Source organism: Microtus oregoni, unplaced genomic scaffold (assembly GCF_018167655.1).
Source record: "Microtus oregoni isolate MIOR12 unplaced genomic scaffold, Mior012 000073F_ref0000255, whole genome shotgun sequence".
In the NCBI taxonomy this organism is placed as follows: domain Eukaryota; kingdom Metazoa; phylum Chordata; class Mammalia; order Rodentia; family Cricetidae; genus Microtus; species Microtus oregoni.
The window spans coordinates 2,876,676-2,897,216 of NW_024543986.1; the positions used below are offsets into that span (position 1 = coordinate 2,876,676).

Consider the following 20,541-nt stretch of genomic DNA (forward strand, 5'->3'; position numbering starts at 1 on the left):
TTTCATGCCCCCCCCCCCCGCCACATTCCAATAACCACACTTTTGCTTCTGTAAACTTGCTTCTTGCTGACACCCATGCTGAGAGGGGAAACCATTCATGCCCCCGCCTCATTCCAGTCGATCGATAACCACGCTTTTGCTTCTGTAAACTTGCTTTTTGCTCTTCCCTATAAAAAGCACGGCCTCCAGTTGGCAGGTGCGCAAATCTTCCGAGAGATCTTGCTGCCCACAGGTACCTGTGTCTACTCAATAAACCTCTTGCGAATTGCATCCGTGCGGTCTCGGCCTGTTCCTTGGCGTTGGGGAGGTCTCCTCCCGAAAAGAGATCCTCATTGAGGGTCTTTCATTTGGTGCATTGGCCGGGAATTGAGACCCCCCACCCAGGGATCACCGACTCACCAACGGGAGGTAAGCTGGCCAGCTCTGTTAGTTGTCTTCTGTGTTCTTTGTTCAGTTGTCTTCTGTGTTCTTTGTCGAATTCTGTACACTCAGGTCTGAGTGCGCTGTACCTGGCAGAGGGAAGGGGGCTGACGAGCTTGGTACTTCTCCCCCGCAGTCCGTGGAAGACGTTCCACGGACATCGGAGTCAGTCTGCAAGGACTTCTGGAGCCCGATTCTTCGGAGCTCAGCCCGTATCCGAAGGATACGTGGTCCTAGTTGGAGGAGGGGGATCCGGACCCTCAGGGCCTCCGTCTGAGTTTTGCTGCGCTGCGCATCTGTTCTGTCTCTGTCTGTTCTGTCAGCGTCTGTTCTGTCTCTGTCTGTTCTGTCAGCGTCTGTTCTGTCTCTGTCTGTTCTGTCAGCGTCTGTTCTGTCTCTGTCTGTTCTGTCAGCATCTGTTCTGTCTCTGTCTGTTCTGTCAGCATCTGTTCTGTCTCTGTCTGTTCTGTCAGCGTCTGTTCTGTCTCTGTCTGTTCTGTCAGCATCTGTTCTGTCTCTGTCTGTTCTGTCAGCGTCTGTTCTGTCTCTGTCTGTTCTGTCAGCGTCTGTTCTGTCTCTGTCTGTTCTGTCAGCGTCTGTTCTGTCTCTGTCTGTTCTGTCAGCGTCTGTTCTGTCTCTGTCTGTTCTGTCAGCGTCTGTTCTGTCTCTGTCTGTTCTGTCAGCATCTGTTCTGTCTCTGTCTTTGTGTGTGTGTGTTTTTTGTTTTTTTGTTTTTATATTTGGTTCCCTTCTCTTCGAGAAGATGGGACAAACCCTAACCACCCCATTGAGCCTTACTTTAGACCACTGGCCTGACGTCTGCGCCCGAGCCGACAACCTGTCAGTCGATGTTCGAAAGAAGAAATGGGTGATCTTTTGTTCGTCCAAGTGGCCTACTGTTGAATCAGAATGGCCAAGAGACGGCACTTTCAATCTCAATATTATTTCCCAGGTTAAGGCAAAAGTGTTCAGCCCAGGACCACATGGACACCCGGACCAACGCGCCTACATTGTTACCTGGGAAAGTTTGGCACGTGACCCGCCCCTATGGGTCCAGCCCTTTGTCATCTCTAACATCTCCAACAAACCCCAACCTTCTCTTACCCCTACAGCCCCTAAGGCTCCCCCTCCCCAGGAGAGCCAACCACTTGTGCCTCTTCCTCCTGCACCTTCCCCTGCCCCACCCTCTTCTTCCCTATACCCCATCATTTTTAAGGAGAAGGTTCCCGAAGAAAAACCTCCGAAACCTACCCCTGCGCCCCCTCCCGTCCTTCCTCCGAACCCTGACTCTCCCCTCACTGACCTTCTATCAGAAGAACCCCCTCCTTATGCAGATCCAGAGGATCCAGAGAGTCCGGATGGGCCAGGGACTGCAGCAGCAGGTGGACAGCCTGCACAAGTCTCCCCAGCCCCTTCACCCATGGCAGGAAGACTCCGGGGAAGGCGCGAACCACCCCCTGATTCCACTGCTCATGCCCTACCCTTGAGAGAGGGCCCAAACGGCCGACAGCAATACTGGCCATTCTCTGCCTCAGATCTATACTATTGGAAACACCATAACCCCCCATTCTCCAAAGATCCAATAACACTGACTAACCTGATTGAGTCTATTTTAGTCACCCACCAGCCCACTTGGGATGATTGCCAGCAACTCTTGCAAACCCTGCTGAACTCGGAGGAAAAGCAAAGAGTCTTTTTGGAGGCTCGGAAAAATGTCCCAGGCGACAATGGGAGCCCAACCCTTTTGCCTAACGAAATTGACGAGGCCTTCCCTCTGACGCGACCTGACTGGGATTTCACTACAGCTGCATGTAGGGGACACCTACGCCTCTATTGCCAGTTGCTAATCGTGGGTCTCCGAGGGGCAGCACGCCGCCCCACCAATTTGGCCCAGGTTAAGCAAGTAATACAGGGAAATGAAGAGACGCCCTCAGCCTTCTTAGAAAGGCTCAAGGATGCTTATAGGATGTATACCCCCTATGACCCTGAAGATCCAGGGCAAGCTACAAGTGTATCCATGTCTTTCATCTGGCAGTCTAGTCCGGATATTAGAAGCAAATTGCAGAGGCTTGAGAGTCTCCAGGGATATACTATACAAGACTTACTAAAAGAGGCAGAGAAGATTTTCAATAAGAGAGAGACTCCAGAAGAAAAAGAGGAAAGATTATGGCAGAGAATGAAAGATCGGGAGGATGAAAGAGACAAGAGGAGAAACAAGGAATTAACTAGGGTGTTGGCCACCGTGGTTCAGGGACAGAATAGAGAGGGAGACAGAGAGGGAGAACGGCCTCGGGCCAAGGTGGACAGAGACCAATGCTCCTATTGTAAAGAACGAGGACACTGGATTAAGGATTGCCCCAGGAGGAACAAAGGACCTAGGAAGCCCAGGCCCCAAACCTCCCTCCTCACCTTAGAGGATTAGGGAATTCAGGGCCAGGAGCCCCCCCCCCCCCCGAGCCCAGGATAACTCTTGATATCGGGAGGCAACCAGTTACCTTCCTGGTAGACACCGGGGCCCAGCATTCAGTCCTGACTCAGACTTCAGGGCCACTCAGCGAACGATCTGCTTGGGTCCAAGGAGCCACTGGTGGCAAGAGATATCGATGGACAACTAATCGGAAGGTTCAGCTGGCTACTGGTAAGGTGATGCACTCCTTTCTGCATGTTCCAGACTGTCCCTATCCCTTGTTGGGTAGAGACCTCCTCACCAAGCTAAGGGCCCAAATTCATTTTGAGGACACAGGGGCTAAGATAACGGGCCCAGATGGAGGTCCCCTCCAAATTTTGACCCTCCAGCTGGAGGATGAATATAGACTTTACGAGCCCCCGGGGCAACAGACAATTGACATGGCCCCTTGGCTCAATGACTTTCCATTGGCATGGGCAGAGACTGGGGGAATGGGGATGGCTATACAACAACCTCCACTCATCATTCAATTGAAGGCAACAGCTACTCCTGTTTCAATCAAGCAGTACCCCATGTCCCATGAAGCATATCATGGCATAAGGCCCCACATAAAAAGACTGCTGGATCAGGGCATTCTCATTCCCTGCCGGTCACCATGGAATACCCCCCTTTTACCAGTAAAGAAACCGGGGACTGGGGACTACCGGCCAGTGCAGGATTTGAGGGAGGTCAACAAAAGGGTGGAGGACATACACCCCACGGTCCCCAACCCCTACAACCTATTGAGCACTCTGCCGCCATCCCACGCTTGGTATACCGTATTAGATTTAAAGGATGCTTTCTTTTGCTTGCGGCTGCACCCGGAGAGCCAGTCCCTTTTTGCCTTTGAATGGAATGACCCAGATCTTGGACTTTCGGGTCAATTGACCTGGACACGGCTTCCCCAGGGGTTCAAGAACAGCCCGACCCTCTTTGATGAGGCCTTACACCGGGACCTGGCAGACTTTCGGGTTCAGTACCCTGCCCTGACATTGCTCCAATACATAAATGACCTCCTTCTGGCAGCTGCTTCGGAGAAAGAATGTCAGGAGGGTACAAAGGCCCTCCTACAGACATTGGGACAAGCAGGCTATCGGGCATCAGCCAGGAAGGCTCAGATATGCCAGAAGCAAGTCATTTACCTAGGTTATCAATTGAAAGATGGACAGAGATGGCTGACCGAGGCGCGCAAACAAACCATCACTAACATTCCTGCCCCTCGGAACCCCCGCCAGCTAAGAGAGTTCCTGGGAACAGCGGGATACTGCCGCCTCAGGATCCCAGGGTTTGCAGAGCTGGCTGCACCCTTGTATCCATTAACTAAACAAGGAACAATGTTTGATTGGGGGGAGGACCAGCAGAGGGCTTTCGAAAACATTAAGAAAGCCTTGTTAGCCTCCCCTGCTCTGGGCCTCCCTGACATTACCAAGTCTTTCGATTTGTTCATGGATGAAAAACAGGGTTATGCTAAAGGGGTCCTAACTCAAAAACTGGGCCCTTGGAGGCGTCCTGTAGCTTACCTCTCAAAGAAACTTGACCCAGTAGCTTCAGGGTGGCCGCCCTGCCTGCGAATGGTAGCAGCTATTGCAGTCCTCACCAAGGACGCGGGTAAACTGACTCTGGGCCAGCCATTGACTGTCCTGGCGCCCCATGCGATGGAGGCTCTGGTCAAACAGCCTCCAGACCGCTGGCTCTCCAATGCACGCAAATGAAAGACCCTCGACGAGGACCTCTTTTCGGGAGGAGACCTCCCCAACGCCAAGGAACAGGCCGAGACCACAGGGATGCAAATCGCAAGAGGTTTATTGAGTAGACACAGGTACCTGTGGGCAGCAAGATCTCTCGGAAGATTTGCGCACCTGCCAACTGGAGGGCAGGCTTTTTATAGGGAAGAGCAAAAAGCAAGTTTACAGAAGCAAAAGCGTGGTTATCGATCGACTGGAATGAGGCGGGGGCATGAATGGTTTCCCCTCTTAGCATGGGTGTCAACAAGAAGCAAGTTTACAGAAGCAAAAGCGTGGTTATCGGAATGCGGCGGGGGACATGAAAGGTTTCCTCTCTCAGCATGGATGCCTGGCAACAATCATCCTGTTCCTATCTTATAGCTAACCTGCTTTTTTGACATCCTATCTTATTGACATCTTGCCTTGCAGTCTTCCTATCTCTATCTCCTGTTCTCTCAGGCACCTGGGATGTTCTAACAGGAGCAGGCTGGCTGCTGATCCGGAGATTTGTTTAAAACAAACAGGACGTTCCCCCGGGAGCATGCTAGCTGCGGGTTTTGGGGAGGGTGTCTGTAGGGTCTTTCAGATAAGATATGGTAATTTTTCTTTCTTGTATTTCTGTGCCCAGCAAAATCCCTACAATCATAGCAACAATGAAGTTCAGCAGGGCCTGCCCACCTTTCTGAGTCCACAAAGGTAAAACTTTTCTTTTTTCTTTTTCTCCAGTTCTTTTTTCCAGATGCTGGCCAGGGCCTAAGTATGCTCTTTCTGATACATTGGGCTTCCTTGTTCTTTCTCTAAAAACATCCACTCTACTATGTGGCTGCCTGCTGCTATAATCAACCAGTATGTTTTTTTTTCCTTCTTTCCTCCATTCTACTCTTCTCAGATACTGAGATTTACAGCTTGTGCCCTAAAGTCTTTTATTCGAGGCACCAATAAAGTTGTTATTGGGTTGGCATAGTGCCACATATCTTTAATCCCAGCAATAAAAAGTCAGCAACAGATGGAGTTTTGTGAGGTCAAGGCTAACCTAGTCAATTAGCAATTCAAGGCCAGACAGGGCTACATAGTGAGACCCTTATTTCAAAAACCAAAGTTGTTATCAAGTTTCCATTTGAGTCCATTCTTTCTTCAGTTGCTTTATTAAGGAGAATAGGAACTCTAAGAGGGGAACACAATTTTTCAGGTATCATCCAGAGACATCAAAAAGACTTCCCAAAACTCTAGTAATGGGGTGGCTGAAGATCTACCACCCCTCTGTGTGTGTGTGTATGTGTGTGTGTGTCTATCTGTCTGTCTGTCTGTCTCTGTTTATGCTTAGTTTATTTAGTTGGGTTTAGGAATTAAATTAACACAAAACAGATCAAAGGCAGAAAAGCATAAGTTTTACTTTACATGGGCATGATGATTCTCACAAGACAGTAAGACACAAATAAATGGTCAAGGCAGAATGCTTTTTCTATCTTTTACACAAAGAACAATGAATTTGTTAAAAGGATGAATGTGACCTGGGACAGCAGATTCTAAGGATGGCCTATAGAGGAAGCATATAAAACTAGTGGATGAAAGATTTTATTTACACAAACTCATTACAGCATCAATTCTCAGTCACTGCTGATAAGAGTTACCTATTCCACTTAGTATACAAAAGGTTTCTTTTTCACAGGAATTTTTATGGTTTGTTATAGGTAAAAGGGGGATTAGTCCAAACCACACTGTCTGCATCTGTAACTTCTCAAGCCCCTTCAGCCAGAAAAAAATCAATATGAGAAAGACATTGTAGTAATAGGAGCAGCGGGGCTCCGTTCCCAGCACCCCCGCCGCCTGCTCGGCTAGCTTATGCCCCAAAATAATTACACAGACACTGTATTCTTTTAAGCACTGCTTGGCCCTTTAGCTCTAGCACTTACAGGCTAATTCTCACATCCCGATCAACCCATCTCTAATAATCTGTGAGAACCAGTCTTACCGGGAAGATTCTAGCCTAGTCCATCCTGGGTCGGAGCTTCATGCCGGGAGCGGGGCATGGTGTCTCTCTCAGGCATCTTCTCCAGGGAGGAGAGCTGTCGAGACTCTGAGCTCACTTCCTCTTCCTCCCAGCGTTCTGTTCTGTTTACTCCTCCCACCTATCCTCTAACCAATAAAATGGGCCAGGGCAGTTCCTTTATTAGCCAATGACCTTCTTCCATCAAGACATTTTAAGACATAGCACACGCTCAACTTTTGCATGCTACATACCACATAATGCTTTAGGTACTGTAGATAAAAATGAAGAAGTCATCTTTACCTTAAGTTAACTTCTGCAAATTAACTTTGGAAAACCCAGATACATCAGCCCCAAACTTTTACCCCTGTATTATGAGGATCAAAGCTTGGGTTAAGATGTCCTACAGACGAAATGTGTGACATCAATACAAATAGGGTACTATCATGTAGTTATGGTGGGTAAACAAGGCAGTTCCTCAGAAAGATGACACTCAATCTACCTCAGGATCCAGCTATAACATTCTTGGGTATATACCCAAGACACTTCATCCTACCACAGAGTCACTTGCTCAATCATGTTCATTGATGCTCTCTTCATAATATTTAGAAATTGTAAACAATCTAAATATCCCTTAACAGATTAATGGATAAAGAAAATAGGCTAATTTACACAGTGGAGTATTATTCTGTTGTTAAAAATGGCATTATGAAATTTCCAGGGAAATGAATGGAACTAGGAAAAAATCATTCTGAGTGAGGTAACCCAGATTAAGAAAGATAAATATGGTATGTATTCACTTATAAGTGACTATTAGTCGTTAAATAAATTATAAGCAATCTACAATTAATAGACCCAAAGAGGTTAGATATAGGGGAATGGACTAGTGGAGACACACTGATCTTCCTGGGAAAGGGAAATGCAATAGATTTTATGTGTGAATTGAGGACAAGGGAGAGGGAAATAGAGTAGAGTTTATGTGTGGATTGAGGGAACAGAAGGATCAGGTAGGGAGGGGAGGGGAAATTGATGTAGCATGAATAATAAAAACCCAGAGACAAATACTGGTGTTCAACCTGAAGATCAGAGAAACAAAGAGCCACTGGCTCTTATCTCTATCTCAGACTGAAAATAGATGATCCTGCCTCCATGAATCCTCAGATTGAGACTAAGAGCGAGGCCTTAGTCTCCTTCCATTTCATATTCCACACTAGTGCTGGGATTAAAGGTATGAACCACCATCAACCAGCTTCTATGACTAACTAGCGTGACTTCTGGGATTAAAGATGTGTGCAATCACCACCTGGCTGTAGATGGAGTGGCAGGCTACGTCCTGCCACTCGGCTAGCTTATACCCAAAATAATTACATGGAAACTGTATTATTTTAAACACTGCCTGGCCCATTAGTTCTAGCCTCTTATTGGCTAATTCTCACATCTTGATTAACCCATTTCTAATAATCTGTGTAGCACCACGAGATGGTGGCTTACCGTGAAGATTCTAGCCTGCATTCATCTCGGAGAGGAGATCTATGGCATCTGCCTGAATCTGCTTCTTTCTCCCAGCATTCTGTTCTGTCTACTCCGCCTATCTAAGCTGCTGTCCTATCAAAAGCCAAGGCAGTTCCTTTATTAACAATGAAAGTAACACATAGGCAAATGACCCTCCCCCATCACTTGGCCTGTATGGTTGACAAGTATAACTGCTTTGCACTGATCGTCAGACAAGCTTTATTTATTAAAACATAAATAATATATCACTACATTTCCCCTCTTTTGTCTAAAATAAAAAGAAGGCTATAACTAATATAGGAAAAATATACAGTAAGTACAATAACAATATAATAAAATATATGCAGACAATAAATATATAAACAATGTCTAGTCCATTTGCATTGACAAATTCAGAGAAAATACTCCATATGTATCCTATCTTGGTGAGTCCAAAGTCTTGTATCTAATTTACTTTCTATCATAACTTGCTTTCTGTGTCAGGTGTATAAAGAATACTATAACTATCTAGTCTTCAACTACCTCAGAAACCCAAGAAGGAAAGAATATTAGCTGAGTAAACAGGAAGTGCAAGCAAGCGACTTCCAAAAAATGGGAGAAATGACAGAAACAACTGGCTGCCTGGACAGTCACCCAAAGTTCCTCTGCAACACTCGGGCATCCATCTTTGGCCTATAGGCCTGGCATATCTTACAGACTTCTCTGTGAAGCAGGATATTCTGAAGGGCTGCCAAACCTTGTCTTGACAATGTTTGGCAGTCACTTTCTTTTGTGTCCTGCTTGTTCAATTAGGACAGCATACTGTTAACAGTTGAAGCAAAGACAATTTCTTGTCCAATGCCTTAGTTTTGCAACAAAGAAAAAAAACTCTATATGGAGTTTCTTTTTTTTTCATTTTTTTAATTTTTTTATTATTTTTTTTTTATTGAGAAAAGGAAAATAAATATCCGCCTCCTCCCAACCTCCCATTTCCCTCCCCCTCCTCCTACCCTTCCCCCCCTCCCCCAAAACTCCTCTCCTCCTCCCTCTCCAGTCCAAAGAGCAGTCAGAGTTCCCTGCCTGTGGAAAGTCCAAGGAGTTTCTTAAATGCCCATTGTCTTCTCTGAAGAAGATTGGTGCTGCCAGGAGCAGACATGTTTCATTGTCATAAAAAAGAGCCTATGTTATTAAAACATCTTAAATATCATGTTCTGTAGATATTTGAAGTGTTTGAAGATGACCTAACTAAAATATATCTTTGTTTGACTGTGAAAACATACCTAATATGACTACAAGTTTGATTATAATAGGTAATTAACCACTAACCTCCATTTCCTTATTATCTTAAACAGTTGGTAATAATTTTCAAGGACTAAGAAATTTGCATTGCATGAACAAGCCTCCCCCTAATTGTAGACTGAGCAAAGTATCCATCCAAAAAGAATGGGCTCCAAAATGCCAGTTCAAGCAGTAGGGGTAAATTCTGGTCCCACTGATAGTGGCCACAAAGATTGCCCCAACCACACATCTGTCAAGCCATATTCAGAGGGCCTAGTTTGATTCTATGCAGGTTCCTCTGATGTCAGTCCAGAGTCAATGAGCTTCCACTAGTTCTGGTCAGCTCTTTGTGTAGGCATCCCCACCATGGTCTTGACCCCTTTATCATATATATTATCACTCCTGCTTCTCTAGGACTGGTCTCTGGAAGCTCGGCCCAGTGTCTAACTGTGGATCTCTACATTTGCTTCCATTAGTTCCTGGATGAAGGATATATATGTGTGTGTTTGTGTGTGTGTGTGTGTGTGTGTGTGTGTGTGTGTGTGTATCCACTTATGAGTGACTATATACCACTTTTGTCTTTCTGGGTCTAGGTTACCTCACTCAGGATGATGCTTTTTTCTAGTGTCATCCAATTGTATGCAAATTTCAAGACACCGTGGCTTTTTACTGCCGATTAGTACTTCATTGTGTACATGTACCACATTTTCTTTAACCATTCTTTAGTTGAAGAGCATCTGAATTGTTTTCAGGTTCTGGCTATTATGAATAATGCTACTATGAACATAGTTGTGCAGATGTCCCTGTGGTTTGGGTTTGTATGCTTTGGGTATATGCCAAAGAGTGGTATTGTTGAGTCTTGAGATAGATTGATTCCAAATTTTCTGAGAAACCACAATGCTAATTTCCAAAGTGGCTCTACAAATTTGTACTCCTACCAGCAATGGAGGAGTGTTCCCTTTACTCCACATACCCTCCAGTATAAGATATCATTGGTGCTTTTGATCTTAGCCATTCTGACTGATGTATGATGATATATCAGAGTCATTTTGATTTGCATTTCCCTGATGACTAAGGATGTTGAGCAATTCCTTAAGTGTCTTTTGGTCATTTGTGATTTTTCTGTTGAGAATTCTCTGTTTAGATCTGAACTCCATTTTTAATTGGATTATTTGGTATTTTAATCTCTAATTTCTTGAGTTCTTTGTATAATTTGGAGATTAAACCTCTGTCCAATGTGGGGTTAATGAAGAGCTTTTCCCAGTCTATAGGTTGCTGTTTTGCCTTATTTACTGTATCCTTTGCCTTACAGGAGCTGCTCAGTTTCAGGAGGTTCCATTTATTTATTTATTTATCCAACTGTAAAGACTGGATTTATTGGAGAAAAAAAAACCCTCAACCCAAAGGGTGGGATTTTATATCTCAAGACATCTCCCAAGTAATAATGTCTACAGATTACAAATCATTTTCATGGAAGATATTTTTGTATTAATTTTACAGGTATTCAAAAATGGGACATAAGTCAACCCCTGTTTTTATTTTAACAGGAGTAAAGTAGAGAGTGGGATAAAAGAGTTTTCTTCTGTATGCAACTGCCTGGAAGGGAAATAGACATGAAGCAAAACAGCCAGCCATTGGTTCTTACCTCTACCTCTGTCCAAAATGATGATCCTGCCTCCAGGAATCTCAGAATGATACTGTATGTGAGAGCCGTCTCCTCCCATCTTATATTCTTCTCTAAGACTGGAATTAAAAGAGTGCACTATTGCTGCCCAGTTTCTGTAGCAAACTAGTGTGGCTACTGGGATTAGAGGTGTGTGCCACCACTGCCTGGTTTGTAAGGTTGACCAGTGGGATTGTTTTACTCTCTGATCCTCAGGCAAGCTTTATTTATTAAAATACAAATGAAATGTCACTACATATAACATATGCTGGTGAGGATGTAGGGAAAGAAGAGCCCTTATTGACTGCTCCTGGCAATGTTAGACCAGTGTAGCCCTTATGGAAATTAGTATAGAGGTTCCTCAACAAAACTAAAACTACAAGTGTCATGTGATCCAACTACAGCACAACTGAGCACAGAGAAATTTGGGCATCCATGTTTATAGCTGCATTGTTCACAATAACCAGGAAATTCAGCTGAGCTAGATGTCCATCAACAAATGAATGCATAAGGAAAATGTCGTACACATACATGTGTTTTGAAAGAAAATGGCCCCCAAAAGAAGTGACACTATTAGGAGGTATGGAGGAAGTATATCACTGTGGGGATTGGGGCTTTGAAGTCTCCAAGCTTCACTCAGTTGACAGTCAGTTGACTTCCTGCTGCCTTCTGATCAAGATGTAGGCAGTACCATGTCTGCTTGCATGCTGCCATGCTCCCCACCATAATGATAATGAACTGAACTATGAAATTAAGTCACACCTCAATTCAATGTTTCCTTGGTATGAGTTGTCATGGTCATGGTGTCTCTTCAAAACAGAAAAAAAAACCTGACTAAGACTACACAGCAGAATACTATACACCCATAAAGAAAACTTAAATCGTGTTATTTGCAGGAAAATGGATAGAAACCAAATTATTATGTTAAGCTAAATAAGCCAAATTCAGAAACACAAATGCACATCTTTCTCTCATATTCAGAACCTAGATTTTAATGTACATGTGAAAGTGGAGGTTATAGTATTTTGCTCATGAAACTAGAAAGGGTATCATATGTGGGGAGGAAGTGATCTTAAAGGAGAGGATAAAAGAGAAGGAAATGGAATACAGGTGACAAGAAAGAAAAGGAGGTATTTTATTTTTTTTGTGTGTGTGTGTTTATTTGTTTCTTTTGTTTTTGAGGTAGGACCTTTTTTTTTTCTTTTTTAAATTTATTTATTTATTAAGGATTTCTGCCTTGTCCCCACAACCGCTTCCCATTTCCCTCCCCCTCCCCCCGATCAAGTCCCCCTCCCTCATCTGCTCGAAGAGCACTCAGGGTTCCCTGACCTGTGGGAAGCCCAAGGACTGCCCACCTCTATCCAGGTCTCGTAAGGTGAGCATTCAAACTGCCTAGGCTCCCACAAAGCCAGTACGTGCAGTAGGATCAAAAACCCCACTGCAATTGTTCTTGAATTCTCAGTATTCCTCATTGTCCGCTATGCTCAGCTAGTCCGGATTTATCCCATGCTTTTTCAGACCTAGGCCAGCTGGAAAAGGAGGTATTTTAATGAGAGGGAAGGGAAGGGAACTCTGCAGAGAGGGCAGGAGGCACATGGGGGTCAATGGGGGAGCAGAGTGAATGGGAATACACATCCGTATTTATGAAGCTCCCATAATGAAAACTATTAATTTGTGTGTTGGCCTACAAAATTATTTCAGAAAGGATATTTTATGCCATATCAAAAGATAAAATTCAATATGATTGATGAAAGCAAGCCATTTTGATGTAAAATGTCCCCACATCAGAGCTCTGTACCAAGTAGACCACACCGAAAACAAAACGAGAGCTCTATATGTGCATAGATTGTACCTTACTACAGCACAATAGAACTGGGGAAAGAATTATGAAGACAGCATGACAGTCATATATGATAAAACATACTTATTCAGCATAGCAATATAGAAAAAGACAGAAAGCTCAGAGAGGATGTGTCTATCCACATTAGAGACATTTTAAGTATTTTGGTACAGGTACTATACCAAATAATGGCACTGTTGAACACTTACATGCTGTGGAATTTCATAGTGAATCCTCAGTTTTATAAGGTCATCACTATTTTTTGTCCTTATCCTACTCATACAATGCTGACTTGATGAGTTAAAATAAAGTAGACTTAGCCCCTCCTGGAAGTATCCAGGTTGATGTAGGGAGCATACAGTCTTGGGTTCCTTCCCTCTAAAATTCTGTAATCCCATTATATAAATGAAATATTATACTAGATCATTACCCTATTGAGGGAAAATACATAAAAATTAGCAATAATGCCATTTTAAAACAGTCTTTCTGTGCAATCCCCACCTTTTCAACAGGATTAATGACAAACTCAGTTCCATCGATTTGCTGAGGCATCTGGCCTGCACTGTAAAGGGTCACACAGATACCCATCTCTACTACCTGGTGGAACTCAGATACTCATGTTTCTCCAATACATTAGTGTTCTGACTTCTGCTGCAATTGTGCAACTGCTACATTCTTACATAGCTTGGATCCCAGAACCCCAACTAGGGGCTAAGAGGCATTGACAAAAGGGCAGATTTTACACACACACACACACACACACACACACACACACACACTGGTGGCCTTGAATGCCTTAGATGTAGAAACTGCAACATTCTAGAAGCATGGTATATTTATTATATGCTGTTGAATGGGGAAGTGGTGTTATTGTATCAACTGAACAAAGGGGTGGGATTACTACACACAGATAAACAAGGAGGCAGGCAGAGTGGTGATGGCGCACATTTAACCCCAGCGCTCATGAGGCAGAGACTGGTGGATCTGAGTTCAAGGCCAGCTTAATTAGTCTACAAAACAAGTTCCAGGGTGGCCAAGACTACATAGAGAAATCCTCTCTCAAAAAACCAAACACATGACTGGCCTCAGCACCTTTCTGTAAGCATAGAGGCAAATTTCATAACCCATTTATTCTATTCTTAACTCTAAAGCCTAAACCACATGGCTGAAGATACCAAGTTATGCTTACTAGGGCTGAAACATGACTGCCTCATTCAATTACATCTTCACCAGCTTTCTGTCCTTCACTTGCCTAAATTTGGTTGTCCTGAAATTGGATCTCTAGAGCAGGCTGACCTTGAACTCAGAGATCTGCCAGCTTCTGCCTTTCCAGTTCTGGGATTAAAGGCATGCACCACCATACTCCACTCTAAACTTTTCTTTATTTTTTTTCACAAGTTGGAAACTTAGCTGAGTAGGATCTTGCCCTGAGGGCCTCACTCTGCTTGTTTCATTTGTTAATCTATTTATCTCCTTGAACACAAGACTTAGCTCCATCCCACTTTCTAGTGTTCACTTTCTCCTCAAATATTTCTCCTTGCTCCTTTTCATTATATATCTTCATTAGAGTTAACACTAGCAACCACATGATAGAGTCTATACTAGGCTGTTTTGAGATTTCCTCTGCCAATGAAATTACTCCAAAATTCTTCACTTTAGCCTCAAGCAGACCTTTCAAACAAGAGCTAAAAGCAGCCACTTTATTCAATAAAATATCACAAGAATGACCTCTAGGCAGCATACTAAAATTCTCCTCTGAAATCTCTTAAGTGGGGCCCCCCATAGTTAAAGTAACTCAGTGTTCTCCTACTATTATGGCCCACTGCTCTCATAACCCAAAGTACAAAAGTCTATATTACTCCAAACAAAAACATTGTCAAGCCTATCACAACAATACCCCACTCCTGGTACCAACTTCTGTCTTAATTAGCGTTTTTATATTGCTGTGAAGAGATACCATGACCACAGGGCAAGTTCTTCAGGCTATAAACATCTAGAGGAAGAAAGATACAGTGACCATTTTCTGCATATAGTGTCAACATCTGCACTCAGATAAGTGGAAGGCTTTGCCATCTTCCTGAACCTCACTGAAAGAAGGCATGGTCACTCCCATGGGGATGATGCATTGGAGTCCTTGATATGGTTATGCCCATGTCAACAATAGACATTCACTCTAGACTTTACTCTCTCCCTACATATGATAACAGTTCAAATCCCATGGTTCTGTCAAAGTTTCCTATTTCTATGTATTTCCTACAGAAGTTCTACCTATGGTATGGTTGATACTGTTGAGCTTTTATTATGTGCAGAGTCTCCTGTGATCTGTAAATCCATTGCTCTTCCCATCTGAAAGCTGTGGAAATTGAGGTTTAGCCTATGTATGACATATTGCATAATTTGGGTTAGTACTAGTCCAGTTAAATTAAATGGATGCTCTTCTTGAGCAGGCAATGAATATCACCATAATGTCCCTTTGAGTCAGCCACCAAGGCGAAATTGGTTTCTTCTAAGGCTCTTTCTCCAGGCCTACCCTGCAGCATGCCACCATAGATAAGTGAAGATTATAAAGATGAATCAATTTTAGTAGGTCCCATTTATTCAATGTTGCCCTTAATGTCTGTGCTTCTGGGGTTATACATAGGAAGCGATCTCCTGTGCCCATCTGTTGTAGGGTATTTCCCACTTTCTCTTCTATCCTTTTCAGTGTGTTCGGGCTGATATTGAGGTCTTTAATCCATTTGGACTTGGGTTTTGTGCACGGTGAGAGATATGGGTCTATTTTCATTCTTCTACAGGTTGACATCCAGTTGTGCCAGCACCATTTGTTGAAGATGCTTTCTTTATTCCATTGTATACTTTTAGCTCCTTTATCAAAAATGAGGTGTTCATAGGTTTGTGGGTTAAAATCCGGGTCTTCTATACGATTCCATTGGTCGACTTCTCTGTTTTTATGCCAGTACCACACTGTTTTCATTACTGTTGCTCTGTAATAGAGTTTGAAGTCAGGGATGGTAATGCCTCCAGAAGATTCTTTATTGTATAGGATTGTTTTGGCTATCCTGGGTTTTTTGTTTTTCAATATAAAGTTGATTATTGTCCGCTCCAGATATGTGAAGAATTTTGATGGGACCTTGATGGGGATTGCATTGAATCTATAAATTGCCTTAGGTAGAATTGCCATTTTTACTATGTTGATCCTCCCAATCCAAGAGCAGGGGAAGTCCTTCCATTTTTTGGTATCCTCTTCAATTTCTTTCTTCAATGCCTTAAAGTTCTTGTCAAATAGATCTTTCACTTCCTTAGTTAGATTTACCCCAAGATATTTTATGCTGTTTGTGGCTATCGTGAATGGTGAAGCTTCTCTGATTTCCCTCTCTGCTTCCATATCCTTTGTGGATTTTTTGGAGTTGTTCTTGTATCCTGCCACATTACTAAAGCTGTTTATCAGCTGTAAAAGTTCTTTGGTGGAGTTTTGGGGGTCGCTTAAGTACACTATCATATCATCTGCGAATAACGAAAGTAAAGATGAATCAAGAAGAGAAGATGTGGGACTGTGAAACTGTCACTTTAGAACTTTTTGTGTGCATAAATTGACAACATGACCACTCCGTGGTACGCTTAAGCAGAAGATTTTTATTGTTGATATGAGAGAGTGAACAGTCAGAGGCATCTGAATGAGTCCAGAGCAAAGAGAGAAGGAAGTAGACTAACCATGCCCAGCAGACTGAACCTGACCAGAGCTATCTGTGAAAGAGGGGAGAATAGAATGGGATGAACAAAAGAGAAAACGGGTAGTGAGAAAAGCAGGAGCAGAAACATGTGGGGAGGGAGAATAACATGATTATAATAATAATGAATAGTGGAGGGAAGGGAAATTCATGAGAGTAGGATAGGGCGGAGGTGAGAAAGGCTGGAAGGTTAGCATGGACTTTGAATGGGATCATAGGTACTTTGTACTGAAGGAGCCTGGAGGCCAGCATGTGCTTTGATACGCTAATAGGCACCACAGGTAGCCATTTACTTTTTCTGCCAGAGGTAAGGGAAACGACTTCTTTTGAAAACTGGGAACCACTTTCCCAAGTTCCGGAGGAATTGCAGGCTTTTATCGAATGCCAGAAATCCTACTGGAGTCCAGGTTGAGTTCATTTCTGGATATTTGGACTACTTTTTGGAGTTTGGGGAATTGGTATTTCCTTTGGGCCTGACAACAAACAATTGGGTTTTTCAAACATTAGCTGAATGTGTCACAAGGAACTGGTAGGGAAATTGGAATCAAAGTTTATGCTAAGCTTAAAGGAATAAAGGAAAATGCCCCCAAAGGATTGGTAGAAAGAGAAAAAAAATGTAGGATTTTATGAAAGAGTCAATTGGAAAGGGGAACATATGGGAGACGGTTGCTAAAAAGAGGTGCCAAAGTTTTCACTTAGTGAGGTATCTGTGGAGATACCAAGTCAGTTAGGGAAGCATTCCCGATTTGAGTACAGTCCTGTGAACTCTGGATCCATAAATAAATGACAACATTTCACAATCATGGTGCCTTAGAAAAGAAGATGAATGGCTGTGCCTTGAAAGAGATGCTATAGTACGTGGAGAAAACCTTGACAAGCTCTCCTTTCTATTCCTGGGAAAATGAATGTGGACACATCCCCGTACCTGCACTTGATCTTTAAGGGCTACAAATGGAGTCTTATATTGAGACACTGGAACTTACAGATAAAGGCAGAAAGCAAAGACATGTTTTGTGGAGACAGCAAAAAAAAAAACCAACTATTTTGTGTTTCTATCCAGAAGACCTGGTAAAAAGTCTGTGAAGATAATGCAACCAGTCAGTGGAAAGACACAAATGAATTTACTTACTGTGTGGTATGTATAGCAAGTGAGTCACTGTGCTTGTAAGAGCCTGTTGACTACATCATGGTTGTGGTTGTTATTATTAGTACCTCAATATCATTATCACAAAAATCCCTAATGTAAGGCATTTATTTTACTTTTTATAGATGCTTTTTGTAAAGCAGTTAAGTTTCATCCTTTCCTGCAAGGTACATTATAGTTACTTGTGGCTAATGTGTTGGTCAGGGTTCTATGGAGGACAAGAACAAATAGAATGAATAGATTAAAGCAGCTTACATTAAAATGGTAATGACAACTGTCTCATAGCGAAGCGTCTGAGAATCTGTTAGCTGCTCAGTCCTAGCGGCGGGTGCATCAGCAGTCACAGTAGTTTCACACTGCTTGTCTTTCACTGGAAAGGCTGACAACCCAACGGCTGATCAGTCCACTAAGGCTGGGTGCCTCAGCACTCCCAATCTGGTACAGAAAATCGGAAAGGTTTCTGGAGAGCTACTGGTTCTCAGTCTAGGATGGAAGTTGTCTGGTGTCAGTGAAGGAAGCACCAGCACCAGCAGCAACAGGGAAGGCCAACCAAGAAAAAGGAGAATAATCTTCCTTGGGCCATGACCCTTTTATCTGATCTGCGACCAGAAGATGCTGTCCACATTTGAGATTGGTCTTGCCATACATACTAAAACAATCAGGCCAATCCCTCAACTGTGGCTCCCTACTCAGATGATTTTAACTTTGGGCAGCTTGACATTAAAAGCAACCATCACAACTAGAAAGAGTTAGATACAAAGATGAATAAATCATTTACTTCTTGTTACACAGAAACCAGAACTAACCCAACAATATTTTTAAACATTGTGGTAGACACTGTTAGTGCCCTACCCAAATTCCCTTGTCTCTCCCCTGTACATATCAATTTAGGTGGAGATCTCTAGCCCTCAATTTGCAATGTGTGGGAATGACAGAAACGCAGCACCTGGATTTCCTTTCACCTCAGATGATGGAATCCTGAGGGGCATCTTTTATAGTTTATCTTAGAATTTCCAAGTGGAACAGCATTGCAGCTGCCCACATGGATAACTTTCTTGAATACCATCTCTGTTGACTTCCTTCCCTTCATTGTCTTCTATCCTGATCTGCAGTCAATACTAGGATTCTTTCCAGGATTAATCACTAGTACTCTAATCTTTGTCTTGGGAGATATAAGGTAAGATAGCTACTTCTTTCTGATATGTTTTCCTGAAAAGCCAATGCAGAGTGGCATTTGTCACCTTGAGTACGTTCATAAGAGTGTGGTAAATATCATCTGTGTCATAGAAGAATAAAATTGAAAACTACCATAAAACATGTGCCTGAATAAATAACTGTGACCCTAGAAACAAACCATAAGTTCAAGACCAAACTTGGCTATCTAGAGAGTTATAGGACACATTGGCAACACCTTGGCTATCTAGATAGTTATAGGACACATTGGCAACACCTTGGCTATCTAGATAGTTATAGGACACATTGGCAACACCTTGGCTATCTAGAGAGTTATAGGACACATTGGCAACACCTTGGCTATCTAGATAGTTATAGGACACATTGGCAACACCTTGGCTATATAGATAGTTATAGGATATATTGGCAACACCCTGCCACCACAAAAAGAAAAGGAAAAAGCAAAAATCTGCTTTTCAGAGAAGTAAGAAGAGCTCTAGCAAAAATTGCGACTAATCCTTTTCAGATAACGGTATCTCTAGCCGTTGCATAATCTCACTCATTAGAATGTTTTCCTCTGCAGTAATAATTTTTGGTTGTTGACCTCTGTCATCCCTTGAGGATATCCCCCACATTACACTTTAATACATAGTATATCCTACATTCTATACTTCTATACTCCATGTTTTTCTTCTAAATTCCTTCAATGAATCAAAGTGATGGAGAGAGGGAGCACAGCTTGAGATACCAGCAGTATCTCTTGGTGTTTCTGCACAATTGTGATTAGATTTCTTAAAATCTTAATCACAACAAATATTTTTAAACTCATGTCTTGTATGATCCTTCATAATTGACACGATGTAATTCCCAAATCTAAGAGGTTAACTTGACCTTAAAAGACAGTGTAACCAGACAATTTAAGTTGAATGTTAGAGAAGCATGACTAGTAACTGGCAACTGCTGTCCGAGGACCTAATGAAAACCCCACTTTGTAGATTGCCTTAAGGAAACTTTACAAAACTGTCCAACAACTTATCCCTCCTTCATTAAAGGCAAAATCTTCTGGAAAGAATCTCTACTATATATGTTCCTAACTTTTGAAGGAAATTATAAAACTTTTCAAAGTGAGACAAGCCTCCCTTTCATTTCGCTGACAGATCACTTGGTGGAGGGAGGGGTGCCTGAGTATTATAGTCCCCCTAAGACTCCTTTGCCCTCAGACATGATAAAATACTGGTGAATTGAGTTGCTGAGGAATTCCGTCAGGACGGGTGAGTGTGTGCTATCCAGGGGCAGACTGTCCCGGAAGAGAGCACAAACCCCCCTCCCCCAGCTCCTTCTGCAGGGCTGTCTTTCTTTTGCACGACCCAGCACCCCCAGCACTCCTCCCCAACCCTCCCCTGCTGTATGCTAGGACCAGTGCTCAAGTACAGTTTTAAGCTCCTAAACTAAGGTGACCCACCCAGAGCAGTGAGTGCCTGCCTACCGGGCAGGCCTCAGGGTCCCCTGTAAGGGAGCCCGGCACCTTCAGCTCCGGCGCCAGGCTTCCTGTGCGCTCCAGGATACCACCCGCCCCTTGCTCCATTCATCCTGTTGTCCCTGGATCATTGGGCTACCGGCGGCCCTGTTTAGTTGCTGAGGAATCCC

At 43.2% G+C, this 20,541-nt stretch overlaps 1 protein-coding gene across 1 annotated transcript; it reads left to right on the plus strand.

Moving 5' to 3' along the window:
* The first annotated feature begins 1,183 nt into the window (after positions 1–1,183).
* LOC121441118 (bromodomain-containing protein 4-like) lies at positions 1,184–2,842 on the plus strand. The gene has a single exon (XM_041642253.1). The coding sequence runs from the start codon at positions 1,184–1,186 to the stop codon at positions 2,840–2,842; it is 1,659 nt and encodes a 552-aa protein (XP_041498187.1).
* Positions 2,843–20,541: the final 17,699 nt, after the last annotated feature.